The sequence below is a fragment of the Artemia sp. Qi Xiang Cuo genome, chromosome 14 (genome assembly GCF_049724085.1).
Source record: "Artemia sp. Qi Xiang Cuo chromosome 14, ASM4972408v1, whole genome shotgun sequence".
Taxonomy (NCBI): domain Eukaryota; kingdom Metazoa; phylum Arthropoda; class Branchiopoda; order Anostraca; family Artemiidae; genus Artemia; species Artemia sp. Qi Xiang Cuo.
In genome coordinates, this window is record NC_142807.1 from 63,948,050 (window position 1) to 63,967,011 (window position 18,962).

The 18,962-nt window shown below is 34.2% G+C and overlaps 1 protein-coding gene across 3 annotated transcripts in view; it reads right to left on the minus strand.

Annotated features, from left to right (window-relative positions):
* Positions 1–18,962, minus strand: part of LOC148944748 (uncharacterized) — a 284,458-nt gene that overhangs the window by 168,016 nt on the left and 97,480 nt on the right. For 2 of the 3 annotated variants that reach the window (XM_089100247.1, XM_089100248.1), the window contains exons 2-3: positions 6,835–6,998; positions 2,562–2,841 (exon numbers count right to left, since the gene is read on the minus strand). In XM_089100247.1, coding sequence (XP_088956373.1) covers positions 2,562–2,841; positions 6,835–6,965 — 411 coding nt within the window. In that variant the 5' untranslated portion in view covers positions 6,966–6,998. The remainder of the gene's footprint in view (positions 1–2,561; positions 2,842–6,834; positions 6,999–18,962) is intronic. The other variant, XM_089100249.1, reaches the window with a different exon arrangement.

Below are 18,962 nucleotides of genomic sequence, written 5' to 3' on the forward strand. Positions count from 1 at the left end.
AAAAAAATCCAAGGTATAAAAACAAGCATAAACTTTTCGTATTATATTTTTAAAAGTATATGTTGCAGAAAATAAAGACTTAAATATATCTATTCAATTTAATAAAAATCATATTTAGCAGCCCACCGCTGTATCAACAAGTGAAGAATCATCTGGTTGCCATTGCAGAACTAAAAATTTTTTGAAGGGTTGAAACATTATTGTTAAAACCCTAATATTGCTTAGAATCACTTCCTATTCTATATCCGAGGCTTCTACATCCAGAAATTTCTCCTAATTTCAGGGGAAAACCATGTTTTAGGGACACTTATTTTGTATCTAGAGGCTCAGAAAATCTAGGGCAAAATAAACGTTTTTAGGTACATCGGGGAAAACTATGATTTTTCGAACGAAGGCTGAAAAATCTCGTACATTGCGCATGCCCAGTTATCTTATGTTGTAACACTGGTTTATGTTACGAATATAAGCGCGGAATTTCAAAAAAAAGGCTAATTTATTGACGTTTAATCAGCCATCGATATCACTCAATAGGTTTTTATAATTTAGGTGGCCTAGTATTTATTTTATTTGTAGGCAATGTATTTGATTGGTGGAGATGGCGAACATAGCCTAAACGAATCTTGTTTAGGCTATGTAGTAATTATAGAATAGGAACATGTTACCTATATATGTGCACTTGAGATTCTTTCAATCTGCTAGTGACTTCTTTTTACTGCGGTTATCTGCAAACACGCAGGGGAATATCCAAATAGAGCACTAGCGGCCTTAGCAAAGCTTATGCAATACAATCACCAGTGACCTGAGTGGAGTCACCAGTGAATGTGTTTTCTTTGCTGTCTATTTTTTTTGTTACAAAGACAGATGGTCCTGTAATTGGATTTACAAAAGCAAAGAATTTGAAAACAAAAGTGATCAAGCATGCTCAGAAAGAAATTAGCCAAAATGTAAGAATGACCTATGTTAATCTTGTTAAAATGTAAAATCGATGCTACCTTTCCTTCTTGGATAAGTAATTTGAAAAGAACGATGTCGTGGCGATAAAAACCTTAATTTCCTACTGCAGGATAAAGAAAGGTTTCTTCCACTTCAGTAGGGAATTTAGCTGAATCGTTTTTTTCGATTTTCGATTAACTGTGTTGGTACCTCAGCCCTATATCACAATTATTATCCGCTTTAACTTTAGCTTGATTTTTTTTCTCCTAGAAGGTTCTAATTTGAGCGAAACAATATTACAATGTTAAAAATCGCTCCAGTTCCTTATTTAGAGATTGCGTGACCAAAATTGCATAAATCTAGAAAAGATACAACGAGGTGGGCTTTTAATTTCCAAAGTAATAGAATGAATTTTTAAACGATATCTAAAGAAGTACGTGAATGACCATATGAGATATATGGCAAATATGCATGTTAACTATAAAAAGTTTGAAAAATAATGTAATATTTAATAGCGTAGTTTTAGAAACCATTTAGATTCATGGCTATGCTGCCTAATTTCAGACTACCTAATATTCTTTATATAGTTTATTCAATAAAGCTTTTCCTTTTTATTCTTAGCTAACGGAGAAAACAGGCAGTAAAAGCAAAAAAGACATGGGTTTTCGACAGTGAAATTAGAATAAATAGTCACTATGTAGTTCCAGTCGTAAAACTCAATACTAAATAAAAAAGTTTTCCAATTCCAGCTGATTCTATACAGGAAATAGAAAGGCAATGGTTACTACAAAAATAAACAAGGCTTGGGCGGTCAAGACTGCACCATAATATATTTCAAGTATCGTACTCTTACACTGTTATACCAGTTCATTAATGTAGCTGCATGTTTTATTCAGCATTTAAAAAAAAATATAAATACCTATTTCTTCTGATGAGCCCTAATGAAAGGTACTACTTGGAATTATTTCGCTAGATTTAAGGTGCTTTTGCTTGTAAATTTACCACGACTTAGATTTATTGATGACGACTTTGCATGGATTTGGACATTTCGATTTGGTTGATGGTTCGGTTATACTGTTTGGTCCTAGGTAATTGGATAGATGAGTAAGGTTAAAACCTCGTTCAAGTGCATCTTTATCTCAATTACTGGAATAGGATGACGGTCTTTTTCTTCTTCTTCTCTCTCTCCTTTTTTTTCTCGCCAAGTAATTACCTCTAAAACATTATAAATACCTATAACTGTATGAGCCACTTCTTGAAATCCTTGTTTTGCTTTATTTTTCTAGCAGTGGGGTTTTAAAAGGAAATTAAAAGGAGATAAAAGCTAAGCCCCTTCTAGAAATCCTTGTTTTGCTTTATTTTTCTAGCAGTGGGGTTTTAAAAGGAGATTTAGTCGAGGGTTCATTCCTTCTTAGACCCTGCCAGATCATGGCGATACTAATGGAATTGGGTTGTTTATTTCTTTTCCAATTTATTCGTACAAACACCGATACCGAATCATGTTCAAATTTAGCTTCATCTGTATTCTTACACATATATTTTTTTTCTTGTAATACAATACTGTAACCGTATTATTGGAAATAAAGTTCAGAAATCCATGAAATAAAGCATACTTTTCAAATTCTTACCATTTCTACAATCGACTTTAAATGTATTTCAGTTCTATTCATGTCAATTAAAGTGTCAAACAATTGAGAATCTCTTTCTGCAATGACATCTAGCATCAGCTTTCGTATTGAGGTTGCACTGAGCCGCATTTCATCTCCCATTTTACTTCTCTTCTTCGGTAGTCTCCTCATTGCCCGGGAAAATTTCTTTACGTCGCGAATGACTGACGACCTCGAACTCGCGTCATCTCTTGATACGGGCGTATCAGAGAGAAATGTGTTCTGAACAGCAGGTCTGTACCTTAAACAGCAAAATTTATTGACTACCAATATGCTTATGAAAGAAAGTACATATTCAGGATTTTTCCATGGAGGGGGAAGGAGAAGGGAGGGGATTAATCGTAGAAGTATATTTCATTTAGTAATTTGAACAAGAAATGCCCAAAATTTGAAAAAAATAGATTGGGGAGGGGGGCCAGGCTCTCCTGAGTAAGTCTCTGTATTGAAAAACTACTGAAATCACACATTCATCCAGGAAGGAATAACAGGAAAATGAATAGGAACATGGATATTTAGGTTAACTGACGAAAAGTCAAAAGATCAACTATCCCCCTCCCCATTATAAAACTTCTCCATATTGAAGTTTGAGGCTGTGTCATAAATAAAAGGTTACAATAACAAAATGAGTTTTACTTACAGTAACAGAGTCTTACTTAACTGGTTCAATATAAGAAGTTCAGTGGTAAAGATACCTTTAAGTTAAAAAAAGCTCCGCAAAAGTTCAGGCGGATCAGTTGTCTTGTTTGCCTTGTCTTTATCTGATATTAAATAAAAAAAACAAGTTTTTTTAACTGAAAGTAAGGAACGACGTTAAAACTTAAAACGAACAGAAATTATTCCGTATATGAAGGGGGCTGTCCCCTCCTCAACGCCTCGCTCTTTACGCTAAAGTTTTTTTATTGTTTAAAAAAATAGAGTTGTGAGAAAGTCAAACTTTAGCGTAAAGAGCGAGGCGTTGAGGAGGGACAGCCCTTCATATACGGAATAATTTCTGTTCGTTTTAAGTTTTAACGTCGTTCCTTACTTTCAGTTAAAAAAACTTGTTTTTTTTATTTAATTTTTGAACGTTTTTGAATTAATGCAGGTTTTGATTTTGGCTCACCGTACATGAATAATTAAAACAAAATTTGCATATTATATTTGGTTAAATGGCTTTCTCGAAACTTGTTTAATTTTATTTACGAACGTTTTTATTAGCAATAAATATACGTAACTTAGAATTAACTTACGTAAAGAACTTCTATATTCATAAATTGTTAACACGTATATTAGGGGGTTCGCCCCCTAGTCAATACCCTGCTCTTTAAACTATAGTTCGAATTTTTTTTCAAGTTCTTTAAAAATGACCTCTTAATCACAATCAGTTGATCAGTTGAAAAACGTGTTTTTTTTTATTTAATTCCTGATCTTTTTCTTTAATAATGCTGGGAAATCCGGCGCCCCCTTCATCGCAATGTCCCTTCCCCCGTGAAAACTTCCTTCATGGCAAGATCCTTCCATCTCGCCCCCGACCCGCGCCATCCCCTACCTCCCACACCCAATCTACTCTGACACAGTCTGTCTAAATCCCAAAAAACAAAACACAAAGTTAACATTGAGTAAAGTTCATAACTTTCAGCCCTCCCCCTGGGGACTTTGGGGGATCAAGTCATCCTAAAAGACATTTTTATCATATTTTCGACCATGCTGAACAAAATGGCTATCTCAAAATTTTGATCGGGTGACTTTGGGAAAAAAATGAGCGTGGGAGGGGGCCTAGGTGCCCTCCATTTTTTTTCGTCACTTAAAAAGGGCACTAGAACTTTTAATTTCCGTTCCAATGAGCCCTCCCACGATATTCTAAGACCACTGAGTCGATACGATCACCCCTGGGAAAAAAAAACAAAAACAAAAAACAAACAAATAAACACGGATCTATGATCTTTCTTCTTGCAAAAAATGGAAAATTCTACATTTTCGTAGATAGGAGCTTGAAACCTCTAAAGTAGAGGTTTCTGATACGCTGAATATGATGGTTTGATTTTCATTAGCTTTCTATCACTTTTAAGTGGTCTTTTCCCATTTTTTCGAAAATAAGGCAAGTTTTCTCAGGCGCATAACTTTTTATGGGTAAGATTACTTGATGAAACTTATATATTTGAAATCAGAATTAAAATCTGATTCTTTTGATGTATCTATTGGTATCAAAATCCCGTTTTTTAGAGTTTCGGTTACCATTGAGCCGGGTCGCTCCTTACTTACAGTTCGTTACCACGAACTGTTTGATTCTTTGCAGATTGTCCTGGACTTTGGCCAACAAGCAGAAAACAGTAAATAAATGAGGAAAAGATGGTGATTGTTTTCCATGAACAAGAAATAAATAAAATAAATCAATTGAGCATAGATAAGTATTTCTGGAAATTAAGATATAACAAGGAAATACCATGTATCATAAACTTGAAATAGTCTAGATTTTTTTAAACCTATAGATAATAATTTCCCACCCTTTCTATTCTAAAGTTACAAAATGTTTGAGCCGTGGTTCCACTCAGTATTTGACCCCCTTATTCCATGTCATGTGTGCCTTAAAGCACTGCCATATTTTGCGATAAGTCTCCAGATACTAAGCGTAATATAAAGAAAATTTCAATTTGCTTACATCAATATCCCATTCCCCCGAAGCGTCAAAAGGGAGTTTTGACGTTAAAATGGCGTAAGATGGAAATGAAAAGTGCCCCATTGGAACCATTACGACAAGAGACATGTACTCCCCTACCTTGCTTCCACCTTGAGCAAGAAGGAAAATCACTTTTCTGTATGGGAAGCACTGCTGTATTTATGTTTTTCCTCCCAGGATGATCCTATCGAACTAGTGGTCGAGAAGACCCATTTGAACGAAATTGCAATATCTAGTGCTATTTTGAGCAACATAAGACATTGTGCAACAGAAAATTGCCATTTTGGCTATTTTGTGCCATTAAACATCAATTTTTCTCCAATGGTGATCAAAATAGGGAAAATAGAAATTATAATATAGAGAATAGGTTTTCTGTAATTTAAAACCATAATCAAGAGATTTTAAGCCAATTTCTAATCTTGAAAAACCCAAACAAAGTGGTATTTTCAGGGATTTATGCCGCAAACAAAGGGAGGGGGTTGCAGGGTTTGAACTCCCTCCCCAGGTTTTGTCTGACTCGTGAAAACGGATGATATGGATATCATGGTTAGTGAAAAGCTATTAAGAATCTCACAAATGTATCTTTTATTTTCTGCAGGCTATCACTTTTTTTTAGGTGGCGGGGGGGGGGGTGTTTTTGTGTTCGCAGTAAAGTGGTGGGTTTTAGAATTCTAGGGATAGTTGAAAATACCACTGTTAATTTACTGGAGGTAGTTTTGTAGATGAATCTTTCATAATCTGTGAAGAAATAGTCTTTGTTGTGTTTTAAGTTTCAACTTCGCTCTTTACTTCCGAAAAAAAGCTTTTTTTTTAACTATTACTATTAAACAACTATGGCAGCCTCCCAACTAGAGGCATGAGAATCTAGAGGTTTCCTTAACATCAGCCATGCCAATAATTAAAGGTGCTAAATTTCAATAGAAAAGTGAAGAATTGTCCCATCTGTTATCGAGGTTGAAAAGCATTTCCACTTCTAAGGATTTTTCCGTAGATCTAAGGATTATGATGTCTGTTTATGGACAGAATAATACAGTTACAGAATCCACAGAACAACTACGGAAAAAGTAGAATCCTATTGAAAATTTCATATTTACCCTTTCCTTATGACATTTACCCCAAAATACCACTGCAACAAACTCTAATTTTCAGTTCAACGTCAACATGTCGTCACACCCACATTTTGATCAAATCTGATCTGTGACTTCTTCCGTCTGTGGTGTTAGGCATTGATATTTTTGTTATAAGGGTCTTAGAAAAAGCCCTTACAAAAAAGAAACATTTGGAGAACCTTACTAGCCATCTAAAGAAAAAAAAATTAAAATCTGAGAAAAATTCTAATCTCGTAACTGTGAACTATTAGGACCTAAAAAGCAGCCGAATTTCGGCGGTGACGTGCTTGGACCATGAGACTTTTGCGGCACCTAGTGGCTTACAGAAAATTCTACTGAATCCGAACTGTCAACTATGGATTTTCTGCGGAAATTTTTCCGGCACTTAATGGATTACAAAAAGGAGGCAGTGGCTTGAAAATAATAGGTCAGCTTCCTATTGAAATAAATTGAAAAATGTCAAACTTACCGGTAAAATCTTTTACTGGACAAATGAATGCTATGATCTTTGCCCATAATAGGAGTTGTGCCGTAGACTACAGAAAGTTGCAGAACAAGTAAGTACACAAACTGTTTCATACTTTTTCTTCCTCTCAGCATATATCACTGGATTCTTTTTCATGCCTTGGGTATCTGGAATATACAATTTCGTTAGAATGACGCCAACCTTGTAAAGGAGACCACTCCCGAAACGGGAATTAAGGGTTCTTAGGCTTAACATGGGTTAGTTTCAAATATGACATTTGAAATCATTTCATACTCCCCTTGCCTAGGTTGCGATTTTGTGGATGACATGGATGATTGGATTTGTGTGTGTGTGTGTGTGTGTGTGTGTGTGTGTGTGTGTGTGTGTGTATTGAGTCTCTTAAAGGCGTGAATGAAACATGGTGAAAGTGTTATTTTGATGTATTGGTTTCTCCCTGTTTTTTCCTGACCATAGAGCCCTGCGGGGGAGACTATTTTGAAGTGTTTTTGTTGTGAATTTGTTGATGAATAACTAAATTCTGAAATAAAAATACTTTAAAGCATTCATTAATTTATATTTGTATATATCAGGCTGAACTTACCGACACATCCCATTTCTTAAAGGGAGGATTTGGACCCAATAATTCTAAGTAATATTTTCCCCTGCTTATCGTAAATAAACAATTTAGTAAAAGTTTTGATTAAAAAAAAAAGAAAAAAAAATATTCACCTTCCAAACAAGTGCAATAGGCTAGACCATACGAGTCTAAACCTAACCTTAAGCATTGAGAAGAATTGTGGAAGAAGAAGAACAGTGTGATTTAAGGAAGAGGATGTTCTAGCTCCAATTTTTACATACGGTATTAAGAACAGGCATATGATTTAGCTGATAAAAAACTTTAGTGAATGCCCAATTGTAATTTTCTGTACCAGGCCATTGCATTAGAGTGATTAGTGATATATAGGCTATATAAATATATAGCAAAGGGAGCCCGGCACCTTTGCCACCGGACCCCAGTGCTTGCCACGCGGCAGGCTTCTATATATGGATTCGTATAGTCGCTTGTCTTCTAAACGCATACATTTTGAACCTTATCTTGATGTCATGATGTCCAAATGGACCTTAAATTAGAAGAACTGCCTCTGTAAAATTATGTCTTTTTATTAGACCTTTAACTCTTGCCTTAGCTTGTCGTCTATCATTATGAAAGACATATCGCCGAAAAATTGTTTCTTTTAGTTAATTTAAAAAAAAATTCCACAAAATCAGTTTTTAAAAAAAAGTAATGAACTCCATTAAACCAAAAATGAACAAAAATAGAATCAAATCAGCTACCAAGCATACAACTACCACAAATCAGCATCAATAAATAAATGAAACCCAAAACAAACAGAAATTAAAATAAATAACAGAGTCAAACTCAAGACGAGCAGAAATTAATATGAGTAGGGTTTTAAACCCCTGTGCTTCCTAAAAGCCAGAATATAATTTGTACTTTACTGAATAAATTCAAATGAATTTACTGAAAAAAATATGCATTGTCAGTTTAATATACATATGCTGATATTTATTCCTCAAACTCATAAATAATTTTTGATTTCTTAAAGTTATAAAAATGAAAACATTTAAAAGAACTTTTTTTAAACAATCATAGCAAACAAAGAAACAATAGTTACTGACATAAATGAGTAAATACATCTTAAAACGAGGGTAACTTAAAATTGAACATGCAAATCCAGCTTGAAACGAACAAAAATGTCTACAAAGAAGAGTTTAGGATTGGCCTCCTTTCACTGTAAAAGTCTAAAACCTCCTGTGTCATTGGCGCTTTAATGAAAACCATATGTGTCTTGAACAATCTTGAAAAGTACAAATGAAATCGAATTGAATGTTAGTTATATAACGCTATTAATTGTTGAAAGATCATCAGTTCTAGATTTTATTTCATTATAATGTATTTTCATTTTCAATGCTGCAATAACTGGAAAAGAAAATATTTGTAACATAATTCGTTTTCAGTGAAGCATCAATGACATAGTAGGCTTTAGACATTTACAGTTAGGGAAGGGGGCAGTATCCAAACTCTCGTTTGTAGTGAAGCTATATTTGTCTTGGAAAGAACTAATAAAATTAAACTGAATATTTGATATATAATGATATTAATAACTGAAAGGTTATCAACTCAAAATTTAATTTTAGTGTAATCTTTATGTTATTTTCAAAAGAAAATATTTGTAAAATAATTTGTTTCCAGTAAAGCGCCAATGACGCATTACGTTTTAGACTTTTACAGCGAAAGAAGGAGGCAAAAACCAAACTCTTGTTTGTAGAGATTTTTGTTTGTTTAAAGCTGGATTTGCATATTATATTTAAGTTTCACTCGCTTTAAGATTTATTTACTCGTTTATATTAGTAACTATTGTTTGTTTGTTTGCTATGATTGTTTATTTATTTTTTCTTCGTTTTGGGTTTCCTTTATACCTTAATAACAAAATATTTCTTTTCGTTTTAAGTTTGGTTTGCATATACAGTTGAAGCTTTGCTCGTTTCGATATTTATCCATTTATCTGTGTTACTACCTTCTGTATGTTTTTTTGAGCTGATTGTTTCTTTAATTTCTGTTAGTTTTGGGTTTCATTAATTCTTTAACAGTAATTTCTGGTTGTTTTGAGTGCGAGTTAATTTAGGTTTATTTTTCTTCTGATCTTAAGTTTAATATGGTCTTTACTTGTCTTTAGAAAACTTCTTTTTCGGAAATTTTTTTTTTAATTAATTTTTGTTCGTTTTAGATGACCAAAGTTTAAGGTTTTTCAAAATTCCATATTTCAAAATATTTTTTATTCCAAAATAAACTAACAATATTTGTACAAGCTAATAAATTAAAGTGGATATGGGATATATAATGATACTAATTCCTAAGAACTACCAAGCTTAAATTTTCTTCAATCCAGGCCATGTTTAAAGCTTTGATGCCTGTAAGCGCAAACATTTTGCCCGCTCTCTTTTTGCAAGATTTTCTGGGAAATCCCCAAAACTTCGGGAATACTGAAAGCCACAGGGCCTAGTTGGCCTATTAGTGCTATAATAAGAGAATGATAATTCTAAGTAAGAGAATTGTTTATTTAAGTAAGAGAATGATACTTTTACTGTTAGGAAAATGGGTAGTAGCCATACTCCTGTTTGTATTTAAGACACCGTTCATTAGAAGTTAATTAATGAAAAAAACTTTTTCCACAAAATAAGCTTTTCAAGGAAAAGTAAAGAACTCCATTAAACAAAAAATGAGCAACAATAAAATCAAATAATCTACGAAGCGTGAAACAACCGCAAATCAGCATCAATAAATAAATGAAACCCAAAACAAACAGAAATTACAATAAATAACCGAGTCAAAGTCAAAACGAGTAGAAATTAAAATGAGTAGGGTTCAAAACCCCTATGCCTTCCCAAGGCCAGAAAATAATTTGCACTTTACTGAAAAAATTTAAATTATTTTACTTTTATAACTTTAATAAATCAAATAATATTAACATTTTGATAACTAAATATCCGTATATGTATATTAAACTGACAATACACATTCATTTGTATTTTTCTCAGTAAAGTGCAAATTATTTTCTGGCCTTGGGAAGGCATAGGGGTTTTGAACAAAACTTATGTTAATTTCTGCTCGATAGATTTTGACTCGGTTATTTATTGTAATTTCTGTGTCTTTTGGTCCCATTGTCAATTGTTTTTGAATTCTGTTCTCTCAATCATCATAGGCAACGCAATAGTGCTGCCTAAGTAAAGAACGATATTGGCACAATGTATTTTATGTTTATTTTTTTTTTTTTTTTTTGATTTTAAACCAGGGCACTTCGTATCGAAACAGTTGTCATAGAAACTTGGAAAAGGGCTCATTTGATTGGTAATTGGAAGGACTTGTGCCCCTTTTAATAGTCGAAAGTGATTGGAAGGCAACTGAAACCCCTTCCATGCCCACCATTTCACCAAATAAATCTAGTCAAAATTTTTAGATAGACATTTTGTTCAACGTAGTTGAAAGATCTAGAAATTATGTATTTGAAGAGGACAGCCCCCCCCCCCCCAGTCCTCAGGGAAAGGGTTGTAAGTTATACCCTGGGGGCATATAAGGTTTTTATTGAAAGCGTTGTCGTAGAAACTTCAAAACGGGCTCATTTGATTGGAGATTGAAATGGCTAGTGCCCTTTTTAATAGACGAAAGTGATTGGAGGGCAGCTAACCCCCCTCTCACGCCCACCATTTTCCCAAATAAATCCAATCATAATTTTTAGATAACCATTTTGGTCAACTTAGTTTAAAGTTCTGGATATTGGGTCTTTGAGGTTGACAAACCTCCCACACCCCTCAGGGCAACGGTTGTAAGTTGTGCCCTTGGGGCATAAAAGGTTCTTATGGAAAGCATTGTGGTAGAAACTTCAAAAAGGGCTCATTCAATTGGAAATTGAAAGGGTTAGTGCCGTTTTAAATAACCTCCCTCTCGGGGCAACCCCCAAAGGGCAACTAACCCTCCTCTCACGCCCACCATTTCCCTAAACACATGCAATCAAAATTTTTAGATATTCATTTTGTCCAACCAAGTTTAAAGTTTTGGAAATTGGGTCTCTGAGGATGATGCCCCCCCCCCTCACACCCCTCAGGGTAAGGGTTGCAAGTTATGCCTTTGGGGCATATAGCGTTTTTATAGAAAGCGTTGTCGTAGAAACTTAAAAAAGGGCACATTCGATTGGAACTTGAAAGGTATAGTGCCTTTTTAAAGAGTAGAAAGTGATTAGAGGGCAACTAACCCCCCTCTCACGCCCACCATTTCCCCAAAAACATCCTATCAAAATTTTGAGATAGCTATTTTTTTCAACGTAGGTGAGAGTTAAAGAAATTAGGTCTTTAAGGATGACAACCCCCCCCCCACATCCCTAAGGGTAAGGGTTGTAAACTATACCCTGTGGTCATATAAGGTTTTTACAGAAAGCGGTGTTGCTTTTTGGGTTGAAACAAACCCCAGAGGTTAGGGGCAAGGGTTTTAAGTTTTGCCCAGGGGTTTTTATGGTTTTTACGGAAGGGATGTTTTTTAACTTTAGAAGAGGCTCAGTCTTTCTCCCTGAAAAAGATTATGTCAATATAAAACGACCAGAAGTTAATTAAAAAAAACTTTTTCCACAAAATAAGTTTTTCACAAAAAAGTAAAGAACCCCATTAAACAAAAATGACAAGAATAGAATCAAATAACCTACCAAGCATAAAACTACCATAAATCAGTATCAGTAAATAAATGAAACCCAAAACAAACAGAAATTAAAATAAATAACAGAGTCAATTTCAAAACGAGCAGAAATTAAAATGAGTAGGGTTCTAAACCCCATGTTTTCTAAAAGCCAGAATAAAATCTGTATTTTACTGATATTTTTTTAAAAAGTTTTCACTTTTATAACTTTAAGAAATCAAAAAATAATTCAGATTTTAAGGAATAAATATCAGCATATGTATATTAAACTGACCATGCACATTTTTTTCAGTGAATTCATTTAAATTTTTTTCAGTTGAATTTCAATTTCCAATCAAATAAACCCCCTCTGAAGTTTATCCGAGCATCTCTTCTATAAAAACCATATATGCCCCCAGGGGCATAACTTACAATGGCTGCCCTCGGTCTCTGGGGGGTTTTGCTCTGGGGGGTTTGACCCCGGAGTTTTCGTTACATGATCTTTGAACTATTTTTTACAAAATGGCTATCTCAAAGTTCTTATCTGTTGGGTATGAGAAAAAAGGGAATTAAGGGTGGGGGGGGGGGCTAGTTGCCCTTAGATATCTTTTGACTCTTAAAAAAGGAACGAGAACTTTTAATTTCCAATCAAATGAGCCCTCTCTGAAGTTAATACGAGCATTCCTTCCATAACAACTATATATGCCCCCGAGCATAACTTATAACGCCTGTCCCCAGGCCCTGGGGGGGCTGTGTCGCCTCAGAGTTTTTTTTATATAATGTTTGAACTATTTTTGACAAAATGGCTATTTCAAAATTCTAATTGGATACATTTGGGAAGAAAAGTGCGTGGGGGGCTAGTTACCCTTCGATCACTTTTGACTCTCAAAAAGGGCACTAGAACTTGAACTAGAATTTCCAATCAAATGAGCTCTCTCTGAAGTTTATAAGAGCATTCCTTCCATTACAGCTATATATGCCCCTCAGGCATAACTTACAACGCCTACCGGGACCCTGAAGGATTGTGTCGACCCCTAAGTTTTGGTTATGTGATCTTTGAACCATTTTGAAAAAAATGGCTCTCTCAAAGCTCTTATCGGATGGGTTTGAGGAAAATAGGATGTGGAGATAGGGAGATGATAGTTGCCCTCCGATCTCTTTTGACTCTTAAAAAGTGAACGAGAACTTTCAATTTCCAATCATATAAGCCCAACGAGAACTTTCAATTTCCAATCATATGAGCTCTTACCGAAGTTTATACGAGCATCCCTTCGATAAGAACTATATATACCCCCAGAGCATTACTTACAATGCCTGCTTTCGGGCCCTGGGGGTTGTGTCGATCCTGGAGTTTTCATTATATGATACTTGAACTAGTTTTTAAAAAATGGCTATCTCAAAGTTCTTATCGGATGGGTTTTAGTTAATATGGCATGGAGGGGGGAGGGGGGGCTAGTTGCCCTCTGATATTTTTTTACTCTTTAAAAGTAAACTAGAACTTTCAATTTCCAATCAAATGATCTCTCTCCGAAGTTTATACGAGCATACCTTCCATAAGAGCCATATATGCCCCCAGAGTAATACTTACAACGCCTGCCAACGGGCCCTGGGGGGTTGCGTCGACCCAGGAGTTTTTATTATCTGACATTTGAGCTATTTTTAACGAAATGGCAATACGTAAAGGAGTTTTTGTTATATGATCTTTGAACTATTTTTAACAAAATGGCAACCTAAAATTTTTTATCAGATGTATTTGGGGAAAAAGGGCTTGGGGGGGGGCTAGTTGCCCTCCGATCACTTTTGACTCTTAAAAAGGGCACTAGAACTCCCGATTTCCGATCGAGTGAGCCCCCTTTGAAGTTTTATATGAAGTGCATCCGGGAAAAAAATTAATGGAGTGGGGGGGAAGGCTAGCTGCTGTCCGATCACTTTTGACACTTAAAAAGTTAAATTACAACTTTCAATTTCCAATCAAATGAGCCCTCTATGAAGTTTATACGACCATCCCTTCCATAACAACCATATATGTCCCCAGGGCATAACTTACAATGCCTATCCTCGAGCCCTGGGGGGCTGTGTCTACACCGGAGTTTCTTATCTGAACTTTGAACTATTTTTAACAAAATGTCTATCTAAAAATTTGTATCTGATGCATTTAGGGCGTGGGGGGAGGACGAGTTGCCCTTCGATCCCTTTTGACTCTTAAAATATGAATAAGGACTTTCAATTTCCGATCAAATGAGCCCTCTCCGAAGTTTATGCGAGCATCCCTTCTATAAAAACTATATATGCCCCTAGAGCATTACTTACAACGCCTGCCTCTACGCCTTGGGGTTTGCGTTGACACAGTAGTTTTCTTATCTGACCGAAAAATGTAGTTTTAATGAAATGGCTTTTTTTTACTTTTATCGGCCGGTCTTGGGGGAAAAAGGCTGTGTTGGGGGGGGGGGGAGGGCTAGTTGCCATTGAATACCTTTTGACTCTTAACAAATGAACCAAAACTTTCAATTTCAAATCAAATGAGCCCTCTTTGAAGTTTACACGAGCATCTATGTCTTGAGAACCCTATATGCCCCTAGGACGACACTTATAAAGCCTACCCCTGGGCCGTTGAAGATTTTGTTGACACCAAAACTTTTGTTATCTAATTTTTAAACATTTTTTAAAAAATAGGCTATCTCAAAATTTGTGGAAAAAGCGGATGGGTTTCGGGGAAAAAAGCGTGGGGGACTGGTTACCTCCGATATCTTTTGATGCATAAAAAGTGAACTAGAACTTTCAATTTCCAATCAAATGAGCCCTCTCTGAAGTCTTCACTAGCATTCCTTCCATAAGAACCATATATTCCCCCAGGGCATAACTTACAACCCTTGCCCTGAAGACTTTGGGAGAAGTGTCCTGCTCAAAGATATAAATTCCAGAACTTTCAACTAAGTTGAACAAAATAGAAATCACAAAATTTTGATTGGATGTGTTTGAGGAAATGGTGGGTGTGGAAGGGGTGTCAGTTGCCTTCCGATCACTTTTGACTATTAAAAAGGGCACTAGTCATTTAAATTTCCAATTGAATGAGCACTTTCTGAAGTTTCTACAACAATACTTTCTATAAGAACCTTATAGGCCCTCAGGGCATAACTTACAACCCATGCCCTGAGGGCTATGGGGGGGGAGGACTATCATCCTCAAAAACCTAATTTCCAGAATTTTCAACTACGTTGAACAAAATGACTATCTCAAAATTTTGATTGTTTGGGGAAAGGTGGGCTTGACAGGGGGGTTTGTTGCCCTCCAATCACTTTCGACTATTAAAAAGGTCACTAGCCATTTGAATTTCCAATCAAATGAGCTGTTTTTGAAGTTTCTACGACAAAGCTTTCTATAAAACCTTATATGCCCCCAGGGCATAACTTACAAACCTTGCCTTGAGGTATGGGGGGGGGAGTGTCCTCCTCAAAAACATAATTAATATCTGGAAATCAACTACGTAGAACAAAATGGCTGTCTCAAAATTATGATTGGATGTGTTTGGGGAAATGGTGGGCATGGAAGGGGTATTGCTGCTTTCCAATCACCTTTGACCTTTAAAAAGGGCACTAGGACTCTCGATTTCCAATCTATTGGGCCCCCTTTGAAGTTTATACGACATCCCCTTCTATATAAAGTGCCTCTGGAAAAAACAATAATAAAACATTGGAGCCGTATGGCCTTTACTATAGGCTACGCTATAGCGTTGCCTCTGATAGCAACGCTATCAGAGGCAACGCTATATATATATATATATATATATATATATATATATATATATATATATATATATATATATATATATATATATATATATATATATATATATATATATATATATATATATATATATTATATATATATATATATATATATATATATATATATATATATATATATATATATATATATATATATATATATATATATATATATATATATATTTATAAGTATATATATATATATATATATATATATATATATATATATATATATATATATATATATATATATATATATATATATATATATATATATATATATATATATATATATATATATATATATATATATATATATATATATATATATATATATATATATATATATATATAAGTGAGACATATAAGCGAAGAATTTAGATAAGATAAGATAAGTTTTATTCTTCATTAGATACACATACAATATTACATTTTATTATTCCCCCAAAGGCTCACTGGCCTGTACAAAGGGGGAAGACATATGAATTGCTTACTCAGAGATGAAAAACAAAAGAAAATTTAAAATGATGACTTACTCATATACGAAGGAGAAGAAAAGAAAATATACATAAAACGAAAAGTATAGAAAAAAAATAGAATAAATAAACTAAGATAATCATTTAGATTAAATAGACTCCAAAAAAAATAAAATAAATAAAAAATAAAAACATAAATAAAAATAACTGCTACGAAGCCAAAGAATTTAAAAAAAATTTTTTAAACAGACCAAATGAGTGGCACCCTCGAGCTGATTCAGGCAACTTATTCAAAACAATATGACACGCCATTAGAGGATTAAAATGTGACATTATGCAAGGAGTAAATGGAACTTGAACATGATTTGTCATATTACGAAGATTATAATTATTTTGATCAGAAGTAAAAGATAGCGGAAAACTTAGGGGCCGGGGGAGGTCACCATGAAGCTGAGCAAAAATAAAACATGCACATGAAAGAATGTATAGTGACTCAAGATCAAGTTATGGTATAACTAATGAACGATTAGTCTCCTGAATAAGGTTTCTAGCTTTATTGCAAACCTTAGAAAGTGGTTTTAACTGTGAAGGGAAAGTTAACGTCCAGCCAATTGGACAGTGAAAGATGTAAAATTGGATCAAGCAGTGAAAAAGGATTTTCAAAATCGATCCAGGAAAAGTATGTTTAAGTTTCCTTAAAATTCCGAGACTCCTGCATATCTTCATTTTGATAAAATCAATGTGACGTTTGAAAGATAGGTTTACGTTTTTTTTACGTTTTTTTTACGTCAATCTTACGTTTTTTTTTTTTTTTTTTTTTTTTTTTTTTTTTTTTTTTTTTATTAAGCAAATGCTTTAAATGTTAAAAGTTAAAATGCTTATGTTTATATGTTTAAATATTAACGTTATGTTTATATTGTTTAAATCTTAAGCGTTTAAATGTTTAATGTTTATTTGGTCTTTTCATAATCCCCCTCCTACAGGCCATGGAGCCTTTGTGGGGGTTTGTAGATTGTTATGTAATTATTTTACTGATATATGGAAAATAAATCTATCTATCTATCTATCTAATCAACAAGAATGCGCAAAAAACGAACATATCGGTCTTTAGATCTATGAATTATTCCATTTGGCTGGTGAATTTCTGATAACTGGGGATAGTTCAGTTCAGTTCAGTTCATTTAACATCAAAATACATTTAACAAATATGCCAATACCTGCCCCAAGAAAGATATTAAAAAGCACTTGCGACTGGGCGGGTACATACAACTCATTTACTAATTAATGATTAACTATAAAAAAAACAAAAAAAAAAAAAAAAAAAAAAAAAACTTAATAAGAATAATAATAAAAAAACAAAAAACACTAAAAAACAAAAAAAATCAATCTCTCATCAATTCATTTAATAATAATAATAATAATAGTAAATATAAGAAAACTATGAACCTTGACCTAACAAATATTTTTTCAATTTATTTTTAAATAACCCCAGGTGCTCAGCCGCCCGAATGCTCTCCGGAATAGAGGTCCACACATTAGGTCCTGAAAATCTAGTATGGAAGCCGGCCCTGGTTCCACTTCTATTCGGAACAATGAAATCACTAGCATGACGAGTTTCATAATGGTGCAAAGACCTATTGTCATTAAAATAATCACGAAAAACCTCTGGACTAACATCATTCCTGCATTGATAAGCAAAAATTCCTATTTGGTAGTCTCGTAGCTGTCCTACATTCAACACTTGCAACTTGTTGAAGCAAGCTGAAGTGTTATTTACACCTTCAACATACCCACCAATAAGACACATCGCTCTATTTTGAAGAGTCTGAACACGTTTAAAATTCAAATAAAAATTACTTGCCCATAACATACAGCCATACGAAGCATATGGGTTTATCAAAGCATGTTATAAAAGTAATAAAACACTCTGAGGTAAAAAAAATTTAAAACGATGAATCGATGCAAGGTCACGTGCAGCCTTTGCGTCAACAGTATTACTGTGGCGTTTCTATTAAAAAATAAAATCAATATACACATCAAAGAGCCTGATTTCTCGGAGTTGAGCTATTGGCTTAATATTATACAGAATTCTACCATCAATATCACTGAGCATGCCTACTCTAGAATATACAATAAAATTAGTCTTAGTAACATTAACTGATAACAAACTCAAACTAGTAAAAACATGGAAATTTCTCAGAACACAATTCACTTTCAGCGCAAGACTATCCAAACAACGACTAGAAAACGTAACTGCAGTGTCATCAGCGAATGACGTTAAGCAACAATCTGGAAGATAAAACCTCAAGCTATCCACATAAACCAGATACAGAAGTGGACCAAGGACCGATCCCTGTGGCACACCACACGACACTTGATAAGGGGAAGAAAAAGCATCATCAATCATCACTTTAATAGACCTCCCACACAAATAACTTTCAAATCACTTCAAACCTACTCCTTTAACACCTAAGCATTCTAATCTTTGCAATAAAATTTTAAAATCTACCGTGTCAAATGCTTTCCTAAAATCAAAAAATACTGTTAGGGGGATTTCACCTTTTACTAAACAATTATTTACAAAATCAACAAGATGAATGGCAGCATGACTAGTGGAATGACCTTTTTGAAACCCGAATTGGGTAT